The 20,329-nt window shown below is 36.9% G+C and overlaps 1 protein-coding gene across 5 annotated transcripts in view; it reads left to right on the forward strand.

The window, feature by feature from the left end:
- The window catches only part of LOC756734 (neurofibromin), a 70,357-nt gene that overhangs the window by 36,235 nt on the left and 13,793 nt on the right, over positions 1 to 20,329 (forward strand). For 3 of the 5 annotated variants that reach the window (XM_030992470.1, XM_030992474.1, XM_030992473.1), the window contains 21 exons: positions 223 to 336; positions 1,680 to 1,825; positions 3,315 to 3,396; positions 3,693 to 3,826; positions 4,221 to 4,337; positions 5,148 to 5,329; positions 5,984 to 6,195; positions 7,018 to 7,107; positions 7,937 to 8,214; positions 8,858 to 8,982; positions 9,834 to 10,005; positions 10,407 to 10,553; positions 11,044 to 11,142; positions 11,613 to 11,780; positions 13,036 to 13,159; positions 15,553 to 15,687; positions 16,340 to 16,510; positions 17,208 to 17,309; positions 17,588 to 17,722; positions 18,217 to 18,282; positions 18,671 to 18,874. In XM_030992470.1, coding sequence (XP_030848330.1) covers positions 223 to 336; positions 1,680 to 1,825; positions 3,315 to 3,396; positions 3,693 to 3,826; positions 4,221 to 4,337; positions 5,148 to 5,329; positions 5,984 to 6,195; positions 7,018 to 7,107; positions 7,937 to 8,214; positions 8,858 to 8,982; positions 9,834 to 10,005; positions 10,407 to 10,553; positions 11,044 to 11,142; positions 11,613 to 11,780; positions 13,036 to 13,159; positions 15,553 to 15,687; positions 16,340 to 16,510; positions 17,208 to 17,309; positions 17,588 to 17,722; positions 18,217 to 18,282; positions 18,671 to 18,874 — 3,003 coding nt within the window. The remainder of the gene's footprint in view (positions 1 to 222; positions 337 to 1,679; positions 1,826 to 3,314; positions 3,397 to 3,692; positions 3,827 to 4,220; positions 4,338 to 5,147; positions 5,330 to 5,983; positions 6,196 to 7,017; positions 7,108 to 7,936; positions 8,215 to 8,857; positions 8,983 to 9,833; positions 10,006 to 10,406; positions 10,554 to 11,043; positions 11,143 to 11,612; positions 11,781 to 13,035; positions 13,160 to 15,552; positions 15,688 to 16,339; positions 16,511 to 17,207; positions 17,310 to 17,587; positions 17,723 to 18,216; positions 18,283 to 18,670; positions 18,875 to 20,329) is intronic. The other 2 variants (XM_030992471.1, XM_030992472.1) reach the window with 2 other exon arrangements.

Below are 20,329 nucleotides of genomic sequence, written 5' to 3' on the forward strand. Positions count from 1 at the left end.
CCCTTTCTAACCCCCCTTTTGCCTGGCACACAGTGGAAATATATTCTAAATGTTTATAAGCAACTAACTTTCAGCTATGATGAAAATGCCATTTACATCAACTATTCAGTTTGTTTGTTTACAACAACTGTTGCACTGATTAAATAAAATATTTTGTACAATGCCACTGTCTTCACTGTCTTGATGTAATCCTGTCCACTTCATATTGTTTCATGGTTACAGGCTAGAGACTGTGTGAAGGAGATGATAGGAGAGGAGCTTGATCCAGCGCTCTATCCTCAACTCTTCCAGCAGATCAAGGAATATGTTGATAAATTCTTTGACAGTAATGGGCAGGTATGACCTAATCTTAATCATATATATCATATACACTATGATATCATTGATTTTGTCTTTTTGTTAGCAGCATCTTCATTTCATTTTCATTTATTGGTTCAACCATTTAAAAAAAAAAAAAAAAATCAAATATTACAAACGATGTTTGGAAGACATATACAAACATATTTAACATACAAAGTAAAAAAAAATGGATAGGGAATCCGAAAGAAGCTTTAGCTTGTAAGTAGGGTTCCCTTTACAAATAAACAAGTAGAACTGAATAACAAAATCCAGATAATAATGTGAACATATAAGCTAAGACAAACTATCGTATACATGTACTAATGGTTTAAGCTACAGTCCCATATACGTCCCGGACCGTCCCGGACCATCCCGGACCCCATCCGGGGTGATCCGGGATTCGGTCCGTGTTGACACCGTGTTGGCACCGGGGTGGTCCTGGATGGTCCTGGATGGACCTGGATGGTCCTGGATGGTCCTGGGCGGTCCGGGAGTCGACCCCGAATGTTTTTGACGGTCAAAAACTGCCGGGGTGGTCCGGGACGGTCCGGGACAATAGTTTGATCCGGGGTGATCCGTGTAGCCACCGTGCTGGGTCCGGGGTCATCCGTAGTGGCGCCGGGGCGGTCCGTGTTGATCCGTGGCAGTCCGGGAGTGAGTTATTGACCGCCCAGGACCATCCAGGACCATCCAGGACCACCCCGGTGCCAACACGGTGTCAACACGGACCGAATCCCGGATCACCCCGGATGGGGTCCGGGATGGTCCGGGACGGTCCGGGACGTATATGGGACTGTAGCTTTTAAAGCATCACACTTTTTTGAACAAAACATCCCGGACCATCCCGGATCACCCCAGACCATGGTCCGGGATGGTCCGGAGTGGTCCGTGCTCGTCCGTGCTGGTCCGGCTTTATATGGGACTGGGGCTTTAGGTCTGTGTTCTGTAAAATTACATGCAGCTTGAAATACGAAACTAAAAGTGATGACACAACCAATGGAACGCTGAAGGGATTTTGAAACTGAAAGAAGTACCTATAATGGTATTGCCTATGTGAAGACTAGAGTTACATGTACTTTTTCTTTTATTTATGATTTAAAATGTGTGGGGTCTCTATTGTTTATGTAGGGTTGGTGTGATATGAAAACATACAATTAATTTTGTGCATGAGAAGAATGCTCCACACAGATATATTTTTTATATTGATTTAATGTCTGTTTTGAGCAGGTTGAGACGACAGAGATAAACAAGTTGTTCATCAAGCATGTGATTCAGGTGCTACGTCAGGTCCTTGCACAGATACATTGATAACATTGATTTACGGTATCTTTTTTGATCAGGTTGAGACGACAGAGATAAACACATTGTTCATCAAGCATGTGATTCAGGTGCTACGTCAGGTCCTTGAGAATGGGCATGAAGAAGAAGAGGTTGCTGAACATCTAGGCATCGTCAGTATAGAGGGTCTTATACTCTCTATCACAAGGTATTACTGGATGGTAGTCATGATAACGATAATGATGATGGTGATACTGGTGATCTTATTGCTGATGACTGTGATGATGATGATGAGGATTATGACAGTGATGATTGTGATAATGATGGTGATGATAACGGTGACAGGGATGACAATGGTAGTGATGGTGGGATGACAATGGTAGTGATGGTGGTGATGATGATACACTGATATAAGTTATGTTTAATAATAATAATAATAATAATAATAATAATAATAATAGTGGGTTCTTGTATAGCGCTCATGTTTGTCAGACTTGACACTCCTGGCGCTCCCGATTAGGAGGATGATTACAATGAGGATTGTGATGATGATTACAATGAGGATTGTGATGATGATTACAATGAGGAGTGTGATGATGATTACAATGAGGATTGTGAGGATGATTACAATGAGGATTGTGATGATGATTACAGTGAGGATTGTGATGATGATTACAATGAGGAGTGTGATGATGATTACAATGAGGATTGTGATGATGATTACAATGAGGATTGTGAGGATGATTACAATGAGGATTGTGATGATGATTACAATGAGGATTGTGAGGATGATTACAATAAGGATTGTGAGGATGATTACAATGAGGATTGTGAGGATGATTACAATGAGGATTGTGAGGATGATTACAATGAGGAGTGTGATGATGATTACAATGAGGAGTGTGATGATGATTACAATGAGGATTGTGAGGATGATTACAATGAGGATTGTGAGGATGATTACATTGAGGATTGTGAGGATGATTACAATGAGGATTGTGAGGATGATTACAATGAGGATTGTGAGGATGATTACAATGAGGATTGTGAGGATGATTACAATGAGGAGTGTGATGATGATTACAATGAGGATTGTGATGATGATTACAATGAGGATTGTGATGATGATTACAATGAGGATTGTGAGGATGATTACAATGAGGATTGTGATGATGATTACAATGAGGATTGTGATGATGATTACAATGAGGATTGTGATGATGATTACAATGAGGATTGTGAGGATGATTACAATGAGGATTGTGAGGATGATTACAATGAGGATTGTGAGGATGATTACAATGAGGATTGTGATGATGATTACAATGAGGATTGTGATGATGATTACAATGAGGATTGTGAGGATGATTACAATGAGGATTGTGAGGATGATTACAATGAGGATTGTGATGATAATTACAATGAGGATTGTGAGGATGATTACAATGAGGATTGTGATGATGATGTTAATGAGGAGGGAGAGGAAGCTAAAAGGGAGAGAGTGGGTGAGAAGGGGGAAGGGGATTGGTCATGATTGGATGTGGTTATTCTAAAATTGAATCTAATTTGATAATGGTAGTACTGTTATATCGAGGTGATTTCACTTTGATTAAAATAATTAGTGTGAAAGTTTGATTTATAACATTCTTTAACCCAGAGTTTTCAAAATAGATTAATATATCTTTGTCATCATGCAGGTATGTGAGGAGACTAGACCCAAGCACTGCCAATGAGAATGTAGTACAGATCAAAGTCCAGCTATGCAAGCTTCTGTCCATGGTGAGTATATGTATATACCTAGATGGCATTTTAAATTCTTTTTTATCGACTGGATGGCTACATATTTTTATTGAATTATTCTATGCAAATCACCTTTCAACTGTCATTACAAAGAAGACTGTATTCATGGGCTTTGTGATTTATGGTCATATCAATTCCATCCAGGTGCACTCTCCAGGCTATTGTACTCACAGATTTATTTTATCTGACAAACTTGATGAATTATTCATGATGACAAGAATATGATGTAGATACCATCAAATGATTTTGTAAATGTCTTTGATTGTCCTTAATAGATGATGAAGAGGAGAGATTGTTTATCCTTCAGGCAAGAGATCCGTTTTAGGAACAAGCTTGTAGACTATCTCTCTGATTGGATCTTAGGCTTCTCAAATGATGGTGCCACAGATGAAATCAAGTCACTCACAAGGTAGGTGTCTTCCGTTTGTAGATCCGTTTATGGTACTGGGACTATGCAGATAGTGACAAAACTATTCAAGGATTTTCATATTAAGTAGATTTGTAATTAATTCTTTGAATGGATTTCAATTTTGCTTAATACGGATTATCGTCTCTAAGTGCTTTACACATATTTTTATCCCGGTTCAATCATGTACAATGTGCACCATCTCTACTACCTGGGGAGTATTCCTACCATATGGTCACTGTGCGGGTATAGGCAATTACTTACACAAATGCTTTCATCATCCTACCGGGTCCCCATATCTCTCTTGGGTAGTGAGTGGCAAATGTAGATGAATGCCTTTCTTACAATAGCAATCAATCAGGAATGAACATGATTTGATATTTGTTGATGTTTGCAGAGAACTTGATGAAGCTAGCATGGAGGCCATGGCGGCTTTATTAGTAGCACTCCCTCTACAGCCAGAAGAAGGAGATGCCGGTGATATCATGGAAGCCAAATCAAAACTATTTCTGAAGTAAGTTTAAAGTCTAATTTGAAAGTGATTCCCTTTTGCCAGATCAATTAATAATAAAATCCAATATATGCGAACTTGTTTTAACTCATGATCTTGACATTTTATGTATCACTGAGGTTATTTTAGCACTTAGAGACTTCAGAGGAAAGCACTTTATGAGCACCATTTTATTATTATTATTATATTTGTTATAACACATACTTTTAATACATAACATTAGTACATGTAGCTTGACTGAGATGTATGTGTTTGTTAGGTCAGTGTATCAGAAACAGTTTAGTACTTTCAATGCAATTGCCTGTTCTACTGAAATTCATTTCACATGGGTGCCCACAAATATTCACAGTTGTAGGGCTGTATGAAATCAAACTCTAGAAAATTATATACTCTCTCATACCACACACTTTTGCATCCATGCATATTTGATTTCAAAAATCCCTGAGTGGTCAAGATTCACAAAAGTTTCATGCCACTTACTATCTGAAACAAAACACTGATTTGTTGAACAATTTGTGATTTTTTTTTTTTTAAACAGTACTTCTCTCATAATCCTGATAACTGTAGAGAGTCATATTGTATGGATATTATTTGGACAGTGATACTTTGCATTGTATATCGATAAGGGGCACCAAATCATTTTTATCTGCTAATAGCCATTATGATAACAATTACGGTTCCCTTTCTTTGCCAGATATTTCACATTATTCATGAAGCTACTGAATGATGTGATGGATAAGGGTTTCAAACATGTTGGTTTATTGAGTCATAGCTATAATAATGTTCAACACCTTTTCTTTCTATCCTTGGCAGATATTTCACATTATTCATGAAGCTGCTGAATGATGTGATGGATCGAGAGGAAGAGAAGAGCGTTGAATCAACAAGGTCTCCTACTGAGACTAACAATCAATCATCACTCAGGAAATGTACTATACAAGCTATGTCCAATCTGCTCAGTGCCAACATAGACAGTGGTCTTAGACATTCCATAGGTAAACCCATCCACCTTTCTCATCATTTTAATTTCCATGTAAGGTTGAAATATGTACATTTACTGTCTTCTCGATTTTCCTGTAATGCTGTTTTCTCTCTTGTTCTTTTTTTCTATCTGTGCGTAGATTTTAATCTGTTGTGTTTATCAATTCTTCTGTGAATGATGACGACTTGCAGTGCTTTAGATAGAGAGCAAAGGCTTTTAAACTCAGAATGTTCACCTCAAAATTTGTTTTTAAAGTCTTCTTTACTTAGTGATCATGATGGTTATGGATGTTGGAAGGAGGATACTTTGGATGGACAGTCTGCAGAAATTGTTGGAAGAGAGAAGAGTGAAAGAACTGGGAGTGGTGGTAATAGCGATGGCTAGGAACCGAGGGTTGTGAAACAGCATGATCGCCAAAGTCAATAGATATGGCACTTAGAGAGAGAGATGGATGTTGTGTGACTACAAATATTCAATGTGTTTCATTTGTGAGATTGAAAAACTACTGTGATGAAATATGCAGTTGTTTTACCTGTCTGCAACTCACTCGCAAACATAATATACAATATATTTGTACATTAATTTCTGTGTACCGGTACTTGTACATTAAAAGTTATGTGCTTTCCATATATCTACTGCATCCTCTTTCCATTGTATGTTCCCTTAGAACTGGGCTATCACCCTGATGTCCAGACGAGGGCAGCATTCATCGAAGTCCTGACCAAGATACTCCAGCAAGGGACAGAGTTTGATACCCTAGCTGAGACTGTTCTAGCTGATCGGTTTGAGAGGCTAGTGGGTCTCATGACCATGCTGGGTGACAAGGGGGAACTCCCCATCGCCATGGCCCTGGCTAATGTCATTGCTTCATCACAGATGGTAATGTTTTATCTTCCCCACACAAAAATTAGTTTTAAAAAACCCACTTTAGATATCAGATTTTTATTGATAACTAGCAGTACTTGTAAGAAGAGTCCCACATTTAAATGGTTTGATGCTGCTCAGATGATTTTGTAAGTCTTTATTGTATTATTTCTTTCTGCTTCTTTAAAAAAAAAGTTAAATAATAAAGCATCTCTATGACATTAAACTAAAGAACTTTATCGAGCGCACAATTTTGGAATGTTTAGATGTATACTTGTATTGGAGAAAGGTAAGATTGCATGGTGAAGAAAGGGACTGGATCTTCTCCCTTTAACATTTATTGACATGTCGGACAGGTATGTGGCAGTGGCTGGAAGAAATAGGGATGAAAATCATCCTTAATGATCAGATTCGTACTTTCTTCTGTCCTCAGTTGATGAGAGTTTATCTAATCCGTTTTCAAACTGTTTACAGTCGAACCTGCTTTAGCGACCCCTGTCTACAAAGGCCACATTCTTTTTGCCCTTGAAAATGGTTTCTCATTGAAACATGTACTATAGGCACCTGTACATAAAGACCACCTGCCTTTAGAGACCACTTTTCTTGTCTCCCTTAGGAGGTCTTTTTAGACAAGTTTCACTGTATTAAGATCCCATGTTAAAGAGCTACCTTTATCTATTTGTAGGATGAGCTAGCCAGGGTTTATGTGACTCTGTTTGATGCTAAATACTTGTTAAAGAGCTACCTTTATCTATTCATAGGATGAACTAGCCAGGGTTTATGTGACTCTGTTTGATGCTAAACACTTGTTAAAGAGCTACCTTTATCTATTCATAGGATGAGCTAGCCAGGGTTTATGTGACTCTGTTTGATGCTAAACACTTGCTCTACCAGCTTCTCTGGAATATGTTCTCAAAAGAGGTAAAGGTATATACTTGATGTTGAATGGAACTAACTCAGGTTGAGTATTACATGTTCAATGTGCATGAATGTTGGGTAACTAGAGGAGCCCTTAGGGAGGAGGGGGACGGTGAAGGGGGAGAGGGGGAGGGGGGTTTCATGATAGCATAAGAATTGAGCAAGGAATATGGCATTTATAGAGACTGCTATCCTCTAGATTTCTCCTAGTAGCCATTAATGAATCTCAACACATTTGATGTAACTCAAATTCCATGTTTCTGATATACATGTTCATTTTCCTACATCCAATACCTCTTTCAAAACCCACCAAAAAAAAAGACAAAACCTAACTAATTTGACTGAAGGGTAGGTTTCCTGGAGGTTATTAATAGCATTGAGTGATTGAAGGGAACCTGTACTTGTATTTGATAGTGATTGTATTGTGTATATATGTGCGTTGTTAAGGTTGTAGAGCATAATAATAGCTGGAGGGGGGGGGGGGGGGGGGGGGTAAGGCCTACAATCAAGTAGATTGCAACAGTTATACCTAGATTGCATGCAAATGTGAATACTTGTGTAGTGTTTGTTTTGAAGAGGAATTATCAAGAAGTGAATATGACATTTGGATTTAATAATAATAATAATATTTAATTTTTATATAGAGCTTAATACAAATGTCTCTAAGCGCTTTACAAATATATACTATTACTATTTCACTTTTGATATTTTCTTTTAACTAATTACTCGGTGAAATGAGACGAAGACATTTCTCATCCCACTTCTTGATAATACCTCTGACAATCCAACCTACTTTTGAGCACATTTAATGATACATAACTCACCCACCATCGTGCAGGTTGAGCTAGCAGACTGCATGCAGACCTTATTCCGAGGCAACAGCCTAGCGTCCAAAATCATGGCGGCTTGCTTCAAGATGTACGGTCAGAACTACCTCAAGCTTCTACTGCATCCCTTGGTCCAGGAGATGATGACCGGTCCAACCAGTCACGTCCGCTACGAGGTCGACACCGCTCGTATGGAAGCTCATGAAGAGGAGAACCTTCCTGAGTACCAGGCGAGCCTCATGCAACTGGCCAAGAAGTTCTTCAAGGCCATTATAAATTCTGTTGATCAGTAAGTGTGGAGTTGAGGAAACTTGAAATATTAAAACAATGAAAAGTTACACGCATCTATTCAGAGCATGATAGGTATTAACACTGTTATGTGAGTTACTTCGCATCAGGCCTCAATCATATGAAATATTAGAACCTTATGAAAATGTCTGACTTACTCAAAGGATTAACCCAGATGAATTGAATGATTTCTGGTAGGAAGAAATTCATTGACTATCATGATGCCTTTTTAGGGCAGCAGAGCTATAACCATTTTGGCAGAACATTTCTATAGAGATATATGATATAATGATGCAAGAACAGAATAATGTTGTTTTGTTTTTATTTGAGGAATCACTGTTCTATACTTCTATAAACAAGTGGGAAGATATATTCTGCAACCTCTAACACATCTCTGATTTCAGTCATTCAAATGATTGAGTTTCTACAATCAAACCTGCTTTAGTGACCACCTGTCTACAAAGACCACATCTTGTGTTTCCCTTGGGCGGTAGCTATAGACAGGTTTGACTGTAGTAGCTTCGATTTCTAAAATTCTTGTCGGATCATTATAAGATTACCTTACAGTATTATTGAAAACTACAAGTTGTGTCCATACCTGTGTAACAGTAATTTTGACTGATCATGTTATCATCCTTCAATAGGTTTCCACCACAGCTGCGTAGTGTATGCCATTGCCTGAATGAAGTCGTAGCTCAGAGGTTTCCAATGAACTCCTTGGGAGCTGTGGGAAGTGCAATATTCCTCAGGTTCATCAATCCAGCCATTGGTATGTTACCCTGTCCTGGAGGTTGTTTCATAAAGCTGAGCATAAAGTTACGAATGACTTAACAACTGATTTGAATATGAAGAGCCAAATGGGATGCCCAAAGTCTTTCCTGACATTTTCACACAGTGGAACTGTATTTCCCATAATCTCAATTAAATTGTAGCCCAAAATACACTTTGCATTAAAATGTTTTGTTAATACTCATAAGGTTAATCTACATCTGCATATTTGAACTTTTGCTTATGCAATTAAAAGGATTTGAGAATTCCATTAAGCTCTTCATATTCAAGTCATTAGTAAAGTCATGCGCAACCTTACGCACAGCTTTATGAAACTTGCCCTGTTTGCTTTGTGTGTACCTGTCTGGGTATAGGAAGATAAAGATTTATAAGTATGATCTATTTAATAACAGATTCATCTTTTGTTAAGCAGGTGTTTGATAAGATGTATTTTCTGCTTGAAATCTGATAATCCAACGTTTGCTCAAGGGTTTGATTCATCGAAGCAATGAGGTAAGGGTAAACATTGCAATGGTTAGGGTTAGGTGTAGTGTCCAAGAATTTGAATTACATGTATGTCAGAATTTCACTGAGCAAATGTCATCAGAGCATGGGGATGTTTCATAAAGCCTTCTTTCAATGACAAATGACAACAATCAGTGACAAATCTGCTGATAACCAATCAGAAGCAAGGATTTCACTTGCTTATAACAAGAACTGTCATTTGTCACTGATGACAAGTTTTGTGAAACATCCTCCATGTGTCACACCTTCACACAGTTCATACATTTTGTTTGAATGTTGTATAACTTGTTTTGATTTATATTTTTGTTTGTATTGTTCATTCCCCAGTATCTCCCTATGAGCATGGGATTGTAAACATGAAGCCATCGTTGAAGGTCCAGAGAGGTCTGAAGCTGGTCTCTAAGATCATGCAGAATGTTGCCAACCAGGTCCAGTTCAAGGAACAGCATATGATGCACTTCAACAAGTTTCTCAGTGAGAACGCTGGTAGGGCGATCAGGTAAGCTGTGATCCACTGCAACAATGCTTTTAGTTATTCAGAGTTCATCAACAATTATGAGAAGTACATGTAGAATGTAACAAATAGTTTAATGTGGGCAGGTAAATAGGCCCATGAGATAGACAAAGCCTGCAATAAATATAGTTACTGCAATAACTAGTGGTGTTTGTCGCTGATGCTGCTGCTGCTGCTGCTGTTTTCATTGTTGATGTTGTTAATGTTGATTTGTCATGATCTAGGATGGGAAAAGGGACCTTATTCAATGTGACCCTTGGTCTCTCTTGAGGGGTAATGAGACCAACATTTTCGATCTTGTGGGCTATTATTTCTGTACAGTGTACCCAAGCAGGACAAATCAACAACTATTTGTTTTCATGTTTAATCATTTTGTTCTCCTACAGATTCTTTCAGGACATAGCTTCTGACTGTCACACCATTGAGAATGTAAGCAACACCCCTTCCTACATCTCTGATGCCAACGTTCTTGCCCTTCATAGATTACTATGGAATCATCAAGAGAAGATGGGTGCATTCCTTTCCAGTAGCAGGTAAGAATCCTTGAGAAATCACTTAAGACTCTTAAGACTTTTAATCTCTAAACAAGAACTTAACTATCAAAATGTCGTTCGAACATCTTTGTGTCAATAATTACAGATGTATTTATTTCATTAGAGTATGTTGAGTCATTTTAAGTTGCGTACATGAAAGAACGAAATCAAGAAAGAAATTGTTTTAATTCCTTTAATAAGCTGATTACTCTCTTTGCTTACACTTGTATTCACCCTTCTGAACACACTAGATTTCAGATAAATTGTTTTGTGGTTGTGCCTGATATTTTGTACATCATTATAATTTCCTTGTTTTATGCAGAGATCATAAAGCAGCAGGACAAAGACTTTTTTATAAAATAATTGCTCTCTTGCCGTACACTTATATTTATCCTCCTGGACATACCAAATGTTTGGAGAGAAAGTGTTTAATGATGGTCCTGATATATGTTGTAATCCATATTCATTTTCCTTTGATTGTTACATGCAGAGATCATCGAGCAGTGGGACGGAGACCGTTTGATAAGATGATCACCCTCCTGGCTTACATTGGTCCTCCAGAACATTCCAGACTGGTCCTTGACTCACAGTAAGTCTGTCATCAGGGCCCCATTTCACAAAACTTGTCATCAGTGACAAATGACTGTTTTTGTTATAAGCTACTGAAATCCTTCCTTTTGATTGGTTATCGGCAGATTTGTCACTGATTTTCGTCATTTGTCATTGAAAAAAGGCTTTGTGAAACAGGCCCATGAAGGATAACATTGTAACAATGGATGTTACAAGTAGAGTTGAAAAGGACAAAATGAAAAACTTTCAGAGCTTACACTGGAATAGAGAAAGATTTGATAAAGATGTGGTGGAAGACAGAGCATTACATAGCCACTCTATTTCATATCCAATGTAATACCTTGTAGGTACTCACTGATTTATATTATAAATTTTAAGAAGGAAGGGCTTCATAATAAATTGTAATAGCTGAAGCAATCTGAGCCAATCATTTATCTATACCAATGTACTCCATCTCAAAACTGTAACTGTCATATGTTTAATTATCAGTTTTGGGAGCATGGACCTGACAAGTAGCAGCTTTGAGGAGATGATGGCAAGAAGGAACATCTTCAACGAGGAAGACTTCAAGCGTCTTAAATCTCTCAACATCTTCTATCAAGATGGCATCTCAAGAGCAGGCAATCCGGTCTTCTACTATGTAGCAAGGAAATACAAGTGAGTACTGTAAAAGTAGAAATATTTGCAGTACATTTATTTTCGCGGATTTTGCGCTAAATCGGCAAGCGCAAATTTTAGAACTCGCAAAAAATATAAGCAAGACTTCTTATGCGTGTTATAAACGGGCTGGGGGTCGCTCAACGCAAAAGTAACAGCGTTTACAGTACTCAATCTTATTATTTGAGCAAAGTATACCTTTTCTCTTCCCTCCCTCTCTCTTTCTCTTGTTCTCATGCCCTCACTCACTCTGTCTTTCTTGCCCTCCATATACATGTACATGTTTATTGCTCTCTGTCTCTCTCACTTTATCTCTCTCTCTCTCCCCCTCTCTCTCTTTCTCTCACTCCCTCACAAATAAAATAGTTTGCAAGTTGTATATTTGCTTTATATGTAGGATATTTATTTCAAACCATGTTGAATTCTCTTAACCCTATTTTAACTGGGCTATTTCAGACCAGGTTTTTACTGGGGGGGGGGGGTCAATTTGACCCCCCCCCCCCTAAGATCTCGGCCGTTTCACCGCCGATCGCCGCGAAAATTTGCATGCATGTCAAGTGAAGTGTATAGAATACTATGGTAATTTCAAATTTTTGAAAAATTCACTCATTTGCATATTTATGGTAATTTATGCAAATAAGGTCATAAAATTCACATTTCGGCCCATAAATCATAGATTATTCATATTTAAGTATTCTTTTTCACTACATATATTTATTAGACCATTTGGAATAATAATACAACACAAAAAATTGGAAGAGCCAGGTTATTCCTTATGTTATCTCTTGTTTTTATAATTTCTTATGTATTTCATTGTTTTTTTAACTTATGTATTTTATTGTTTTAGTTGTTTTATTTCATTTATAACTACAATTCAACTATTTTGACCCCAAAACAAACATCTAAACTTTAAACAAGACTGAATAACCAATGTTTTATCTATTTTTAGGAAAAATGACTTTTACATATGTTTTGTACACAAATCACGAAAATGAGCGATTTTCGGGCTGACATGCAAAGACAAAAGGTCACGCGACCTTGTCACCGTAGGTCCGATTTTCAAAAAAATTGTTTTAAAAGATGCGTAACACTCGAAAGTAAAAAGTCATGAGAGGAAAATTTTATATCTGCCGCGGTTTCGGAGAAGTCGCAAAATTTCTACAGGGGGGAGTCAAATTGACCCCCCCCCCCCCCCAGTTAACGTAGGGTTAACTTCTGACAATTCTGCATTGTTTTTCTTTTCTCATCAATGCAGGTGTTCTGAGATAGACTTTGAGCAGCTCATGTATCATATCCTCCTCACTCTCAAGCCGTTTGATAAGAATCCATTTGAGGTCGTTCTGGATTGCACCAACTTTGGTCCTGACAACCGCTTCAAGGTACGTCATGGATTGAGATTAATCATAATGATCATAATATCAAGTTCTTGTATAGAGCTCATGTCTGACATGATGCCACACCTGGTGCTCCATTATTAGTAAGCGGTTTTACCAAGGCAGCCATTACTATTTACAGCGCTCAAGCATCTTACCTTGTTAACTTCTAAATTATCCCAATCCCATAGACTTAACAAAGGGACCACTCCGTTCCAGGATGCAATGGGTTCAGAAAGAGTATCATGAAAATAAAGCATGTTCACATATTCCATGCTAAACTAATACATTTTTTATAGTTTTTTTTTAAATAATTGTTCGTACTAAATGATTGGCAAGTGGGGATTAAAAACCGGCATTCATATGAAGAAAATTCATTGAGGACTTTAAAAACATACATGTGCGTTTTTTTTATTATTTATTTATTTATATTTCACCAGGGTAGCTCATTCAACAAAAAGTTGGTCTTCCATGAGGCCCTGTAAAACATGTATATACAATTAAAAAGATAAAACAAACAATTAGGTATGAATACATTAATAGAACAGTATTACATATTGAAAATAAATATACAATATCAAACATATTAATCAGTGTCAATTATGATGAATGCTATTATAAATAGATCACTTGCTAAGAGAGTAAAGGATTAAGTAAAAGAAGCGAGAGAGAGAGCTTAAAGAAAAATAGAGGCAGACTAGCAGTAAAAAATAATTTAAAAAAGGTGTTCCTCAAAACCTATCCTGATTCAACAGCAAGGTGGAAAAAATATTTCTTAAGTGCCAATTTGAAGGTCTTTACATTACTTATCTGCTTAATATTAGAAGGTAATTTATTCCATAGAGAAGCACCATCATAACTTATTGCATTCTTAAGGTATTCAGTATGACATTTATCAATAATCAGGTCATGACGAGTACATTGCCGTGTGTAAAAATTATGTTGAGTTGATACTTCTTGAAAAACATCTTTGTGAAAGTCTGAAGATAAATCGTTAAGACATTTAAAAACAAATATACATCTAAAATATTTAACCCTCTCTTGAAATGGTATCCAATTCATGCGAGTAAATAATTCCTTTGATGGGGTATACATATTACAGTTTAAAATCATTCTTGCAGCCCTCTTTTGTAGTTTAGTTATCTTATCTATATGACTTAAAAACCTGTTTCCCCAAATTTCACAACAATAATCATTTTGTGATTGTATGAGACATGTGTATAATAATTTCAATGAAATGTCATCTACATATGGTTTAACTCTTCTAAGCATGGCAAGTCCGGCAAACACTTTTCTACATAAATAATCTACATGATCAGACCATAATATGTTTTCATCGATCATAATACCTAGACATTTAAAGATCTTACATTGTTCAACACATATATCTTCATACTTTAATGTAATACTGTCATTTTTAAAATGGTTTAATCTTTGTTTACTTCCGATGATCATAAATTTGGTTTTATCAACATTCAAATAGAGTTTATTACATTTTATCCATCTACATATAACATTAAAATCACTTTGCAATTTAATTTGTACATCCGAAAAGGTGGGTCCACTTACATATAGTGTCGTGTCGTCGGCATACATTACAATTTTTCCATGTTTCAAAACTTCTGACATATCATCTATATAAATCAAAAATAGGAGCGGGCCCAGAATAGATCCCTGTGGAACTCCAACAGAAATACAGCGATCAGTTGATTTAGAATCATTTATAGCAACATATTGTTTTCTATTATTTAAATACGAGTCAAACCAAGCTAATGATAACTTACTCAAACCTATTTTCTTTAACTTATTTAACAAAATATCTGGATTAACCGTATCAAAAGCTCGTCTTAAATCAATAAAAAGAGCCCCTACAATGAGGCCTTTATCTATGCAGTGTAACCAACTGTCTGTTAAAGCCCCAAGAGCCGAGGCTGTAGAATGACCTGGCCGGAACCCGAACTGCGTCTTACTGAGGATATTATGTTCTATTAAATAATCATACAATTGCTGATGAACAGTCCTTTCAATGAGTTTACTTATTGCAGGTAAGATGGAAATTGGACGAAAATTACCAATATTGTTAATGTCGCCTTTTTTGAATAACGGAAAAACCTTTGCATACTTCCAATCATTGGGAAAGACTCCTGTTGAAAAAGACAAATTAATCAATTGAGTAATGGTTGGTACAATAAAAGCTTTAGACTTTTTTAGGTATGCGTTAAAGACATACAATGACTGCCCATGAGAACTGCATGAAGATTGGTGTTAGTGTTCATATGGAGGTTATTGTATTGAAAGAACAGGGTTATTCCATATTTCTCATCAAGATTTTATTAATTTTTGGGTCACTTTAGTATCATGCAAAGGTTTAATAATTCATATCATGCTCGTCTCTCCAGCCTCAAGTGCTCTCCCGTGGTGTGCGTTTCCCAGAGCATGTCACTCAGAACCTGTCTGCTGTATATGTCTACAACTGTAACTCAAGACTCAAGGAATACATCAAGAGAAATGAAAGGGTCTTCGTCCTCCTCAAGGTAAGTGTTTACTATATAATAATAATAATAATAATAGGCATTTCTATAGCGCCGTCTATCTAGAAATTCTATTCCGGGGCGCATTTATTATTACCCCGGCTTTAGCTTAGCTGCCATTACAGCACTCCAGCATTTCAATGAATTAATTCCTGCCAGGTACCCATTTACATCACCTGGGTTGAGTGTGGCAAATGTAGATCAATGTCTTGCCAAAGGACATTCGATCCACTCGACTACGACACCTCTACATGGTAACAACAAATTGAAATTGGCTACATTTGTTTTGTCTATATATCCATCCCAGGGGATGCTCAAGGTGCCTTCAAGAAGTAGCATTATTACCCTGGCTTCAGTTCAGCTGGAAGCATTCAAGATATTTTTCATTTAATATCAGATGATTTTATCCATATGATTATGTGTTTGAGACAGTTATCAATAAGTCCTATTATCAATAAAAGCACTGAAAACATATGTTCACACTCATCCTGCCTTTGGTTAAAATCATAAGATTTAGAATCAACTGGTGTTATAATATCTTTGTGATATACTGAAGTTGAATATAATATTTAATCTGATTTTTTTCAGTAACTGACTATACAGATTATTTCATACAATGCATTATGAAAACTGTCATATTATTGTATTTTTGTAGGGTACTCGACGGATCATATTCATTGAGTCAGTAGCTAAGCTGGGTGAATACATAGAGCCTGATCAACAGAGGTTGCACAAAGCTACACTAGGATTGGATGAAGATCTGAAAGTATTCAACAATGCTCTCAAACTATCAGACTCACACAAGGATATCAAAGTTGCCATCAAGGTAAGGAGAAGACATAGTTGTTTTTTGTTTTTTAGCAGTGCATGATTATCCCCTTTATTATGGATCAGTTTATACATGCCTTCTGTTGAGAGGTAGAAGGATGTTAATCCTTTGCAAATTTGCCTCCAAGCATATGATACAAGCATACAGGTGGATGTGCAGTTTGATGACATACATTATGTGAGTTGGCAGTGGAATAATAATGTTAAATCACATAGAAAAAAGGAAATAAATGAGTATTGAGATTCATATTAATCCTTTTGGTAGTCGTTGTAAAACTTGAATGCAAGACGGATAGTCAACCTGTTCGAAACATCGAGCCACTCCCGCCACCCATCCTCTCCAAGCGCTATAGTTCTCCTTAGAACTAAAAGCTAAGAGAGATAACCAACAGTCTTTTTCAAGACTACACCAACTGTTCGTTTCAGGACTACACACCCTCAAGAAAGATTACCGAGAGTCCTTCTCAGGATGCATTTCAGGATGCATGGTGCATCTTCAAGCCTACTGTTTAAGAATATATTGTTTGCCAGATCAGGGCTACTGAATCATTGATACACTATTTTCAAAAGCATTCAAATCAACTTGATGAGGCTGCATGACATGCACTTTGCCATGAAGGTCTTTTTCAAAATTGTTTTAGCCTCTCAGAAAACAATTGACTGTATTTATAATGATAATCTATTTATTGTTTCAGGTTGGATCCAGTGCAATCCATGTGACATGTATGGAGAAGACGAAGATCCTTGTCCAGCCTGTCTTACTCAATGACATATATCTAGCTTCAGAGATTGATGAGGTAAGCACTATACAATGCTAATGGATTTTTTGCAGTAAAAAGCGAGTTGAAAAAGCAGCATGATAAATTCTACTTGTGCTATGTGATTTTACAATTGTAAATTTCATCATGACCTTTGTATAGTTATCTGTATACTACGATTCCAAAACCTCATCTTCACCTTTAAACAAGAAAAGTGTTGAAATTAATTGATGAGTCAGGTACCCTTGTTGATTTGTATGGACAAATGAATGTAACTTATCCTGTGGACTCTATTCTTTCAATCAATGTATTGATAGGTTGCTTTAGTGGATGAGAACCAGTTCACAGTGACGCTTCAAGAAGGTCGTCTCTTATCCTTCATGCATCAGGAGTGTGAAGAGGTCGCTAAAGCTATCCAGCATATCAGAACAAGATGGGAGAGATCACAACCAGTAAGACGAGAATTCACTTCATGCAGAACAAATGAATGAAATAATATATTATCTATTACTGTACAATATAAGATATCATTATACGTTGAAAGAGACAGATGCCTTTCAGCAAACATTAGTTATGAAGTAGAATTATCCCATTGGTATCTTTTATTCATCAAGTGTGAAATGTTAAAAGTACTCATTCATGTAATTTGTGTATACAGGTTCACTCTTCATTGATGCTACACAAATGTACTCTATGATTCCTTATATTACCCTACGGAGCATTAATCCTGAAAGAACTCTGGCTTGATGCTATTGAAAATGTGCGTTTTCTCCAAATCAGATAATGTTTAACATGAAATATAAACTATCCAGACACAAACAAATCCCCATGCAACAAGATTGTGATAGCTTGGATGATGTTATCGCTTTAGAAACATTATTTGAAGACACCGTTGTGGATTCTTGTATCTGACCAACATTTTTATAACATTTTGTCATTCTTACAGCAAGAGACAGTAGCCGTACATTCCAAGATCAAACCCATGGATGTTCCAGGTACCCTCCTCAATATGGTATGTACACAGTACTTCTTTCTTAAAAACAGAAAAACCTCATAAATTATACATGGACTTTTATGATTAGTTATACCCTGTTCTCAAATTTGATCGTTTGTTGTCATGTTTATTTTTGTTTAGTCGTGTGTTTATGTGTAGTCATTTAAACTTTATAGACATGGGCTTAGTGTAATCAATCATAGGGAGTTTAGAAGGATTTTACTTTAATTATGATCTTAGTTTGGAAATGAGCAAAGTCGTATTGTTTGCATTGTGTAAAAAATGAATTTCGGGAAAAAGCATTTTGTTGTTAAGAGCCAAAATACTTTCTGAGAAGTCTTATTTAAAGAAGTAATTTCTTTTCCTTATTACCTTATTAATATTTTGTCATCATGTTTACTTATAGGCCTTACTGAACCTCGGTAGCAATGACCCCTGTCTGAGGTCAGCTGCCTACAACCTGCTGTGTGCTCTGACGGCGACCTTTAACCTCAAGATCGAAGGTCAGCTGCTAGAGACATCTGGTCTATGCATCCCTGCAAACAACACTATCTTCATTGTGTCTATCAGTAAGACACTGGCTGCTAATGAACCTCATCTCACACTAGAGGTAGGTCTAAACTCCGTCCAGATTACATGTTGCATTTAGAAATACAAATTGTCATCTTGTTTTCCAATTTTTGAGCCCTCCAAAGGCTTTTTATGCCTCCGTTACGAAGTAGCCGGAGGCATTATGTTTTCGGGTTGTCCGTCCGTCCGTACGTACGTACGTACGTCCCGTTCTCGTTATCGCGTTATCTCAAGAACCTACTGATGGATCCGTACCAAACTTTGGTCATGTATGTAACTTGCAGAGCCAATGAACTGATTAGATTTTGGGGTCATGAGGTCAAAGGTCACAGGGCTCATTATGTATGCAAAAATAGCTTGTGATCGCGTTATCTCAAGAACTGACTGATGGATTCGTACCAAACTTTAGTCATGTATGTAACTTGCAGAGCCAATGAACTGATTAGATTTTGGGGTCACAAAGTCAAAGGTCAAAGGTCGCAGGGCTCATTATATATGCAAAAATAGCTTGTGATCGCATTATCTCAAGAACCGACAGATGGATTCCTACCAAACTATGGTCATGTATGTCACTTGTAGAGCCAATGAATTGATCAGATTTTGGGGTCATGAGGTCAAAGGTCAAAGGTCACAGGGCTCATTATGTATGTAAAAATAGCTTGTGATCGTGTTATCTCAAGAACCGATTTATTGATTCCTGCCAAACTTAGGTCATGTATGTATCTTGCAGAGCCAATGAATTGATTAGATTTTGGGGACATGAGGTCAAAGGTCACAGGGCTCATTTTGTATGCAACAGTAGCTTGTGATTGCATTATCATTAGAACCGATGGATGGATTACCATCAAACTCAAGACATGTATCTATTTTGCATTTGGGGTCATGAGTTCAAAGATCAAAGGGTCATACATGTATATGAGAAAAAGCTTGTAATCACAATATTCTGAGAACATGTTAATGGATTACAACCAGACTTGAATTTGAAATATTTCTTCCGTTTCGGTTTGTAAAATTGCTCTATAACGGAGGCATCACTTTCGACTGCGCGCAGTCGAAATTCCATCTAGTTATTAATAATCTTCACTCAAACAAACAAATCAAATATATCTGCATTTTTGAACAAATGCAAAATAATCTTTCTACACAAACAACAATTGTACTTGTAGCAACTGCCACTTTACAGCAAAATGTCTTTCCATTCCAGATAGACATACAATATATTTTTCATCTTTATAATATTGTTAAACTTTCTTTTTCAACATATCAAAAAGCGGAACAAATACAAATTATGCCTTGAAATGTTGAATATTTGTTATGCTGCAAGTCTCTCTCGTAGTCTTCTCTGCCAAGAGCATACCAGTTATAAGGCTCTGAAGCAGTTGTTAGCAGTATGACAGTGAAATTTCAGTTGTTGGTATTCATATTGTTTAAGTGTCATATTCAAGGGTTCTCGACTACAGGATCATATTAAAAGTATGTTTGAGTCCATTTTATT

Source organism: Strongylocentrotus purpuratus, unplaced genomic scaffold (genome assembly GCF_000002235.5).
Source record: "Strongylocentrotus purpuratus isolate Spur 01 unplaced genomic scaffold, Spur_5.0 spur5_scaffold_2, whole genome shotgun sequence".
Taxonomy (NCBI): domain Eukaryota; kingdom Metazoa; phylum Echinodermata; class Echinoidea; order Camarodonta; family Strongylocentrotidae; genus Strongylocentrotus; species Strongylocentrotus purpuratus.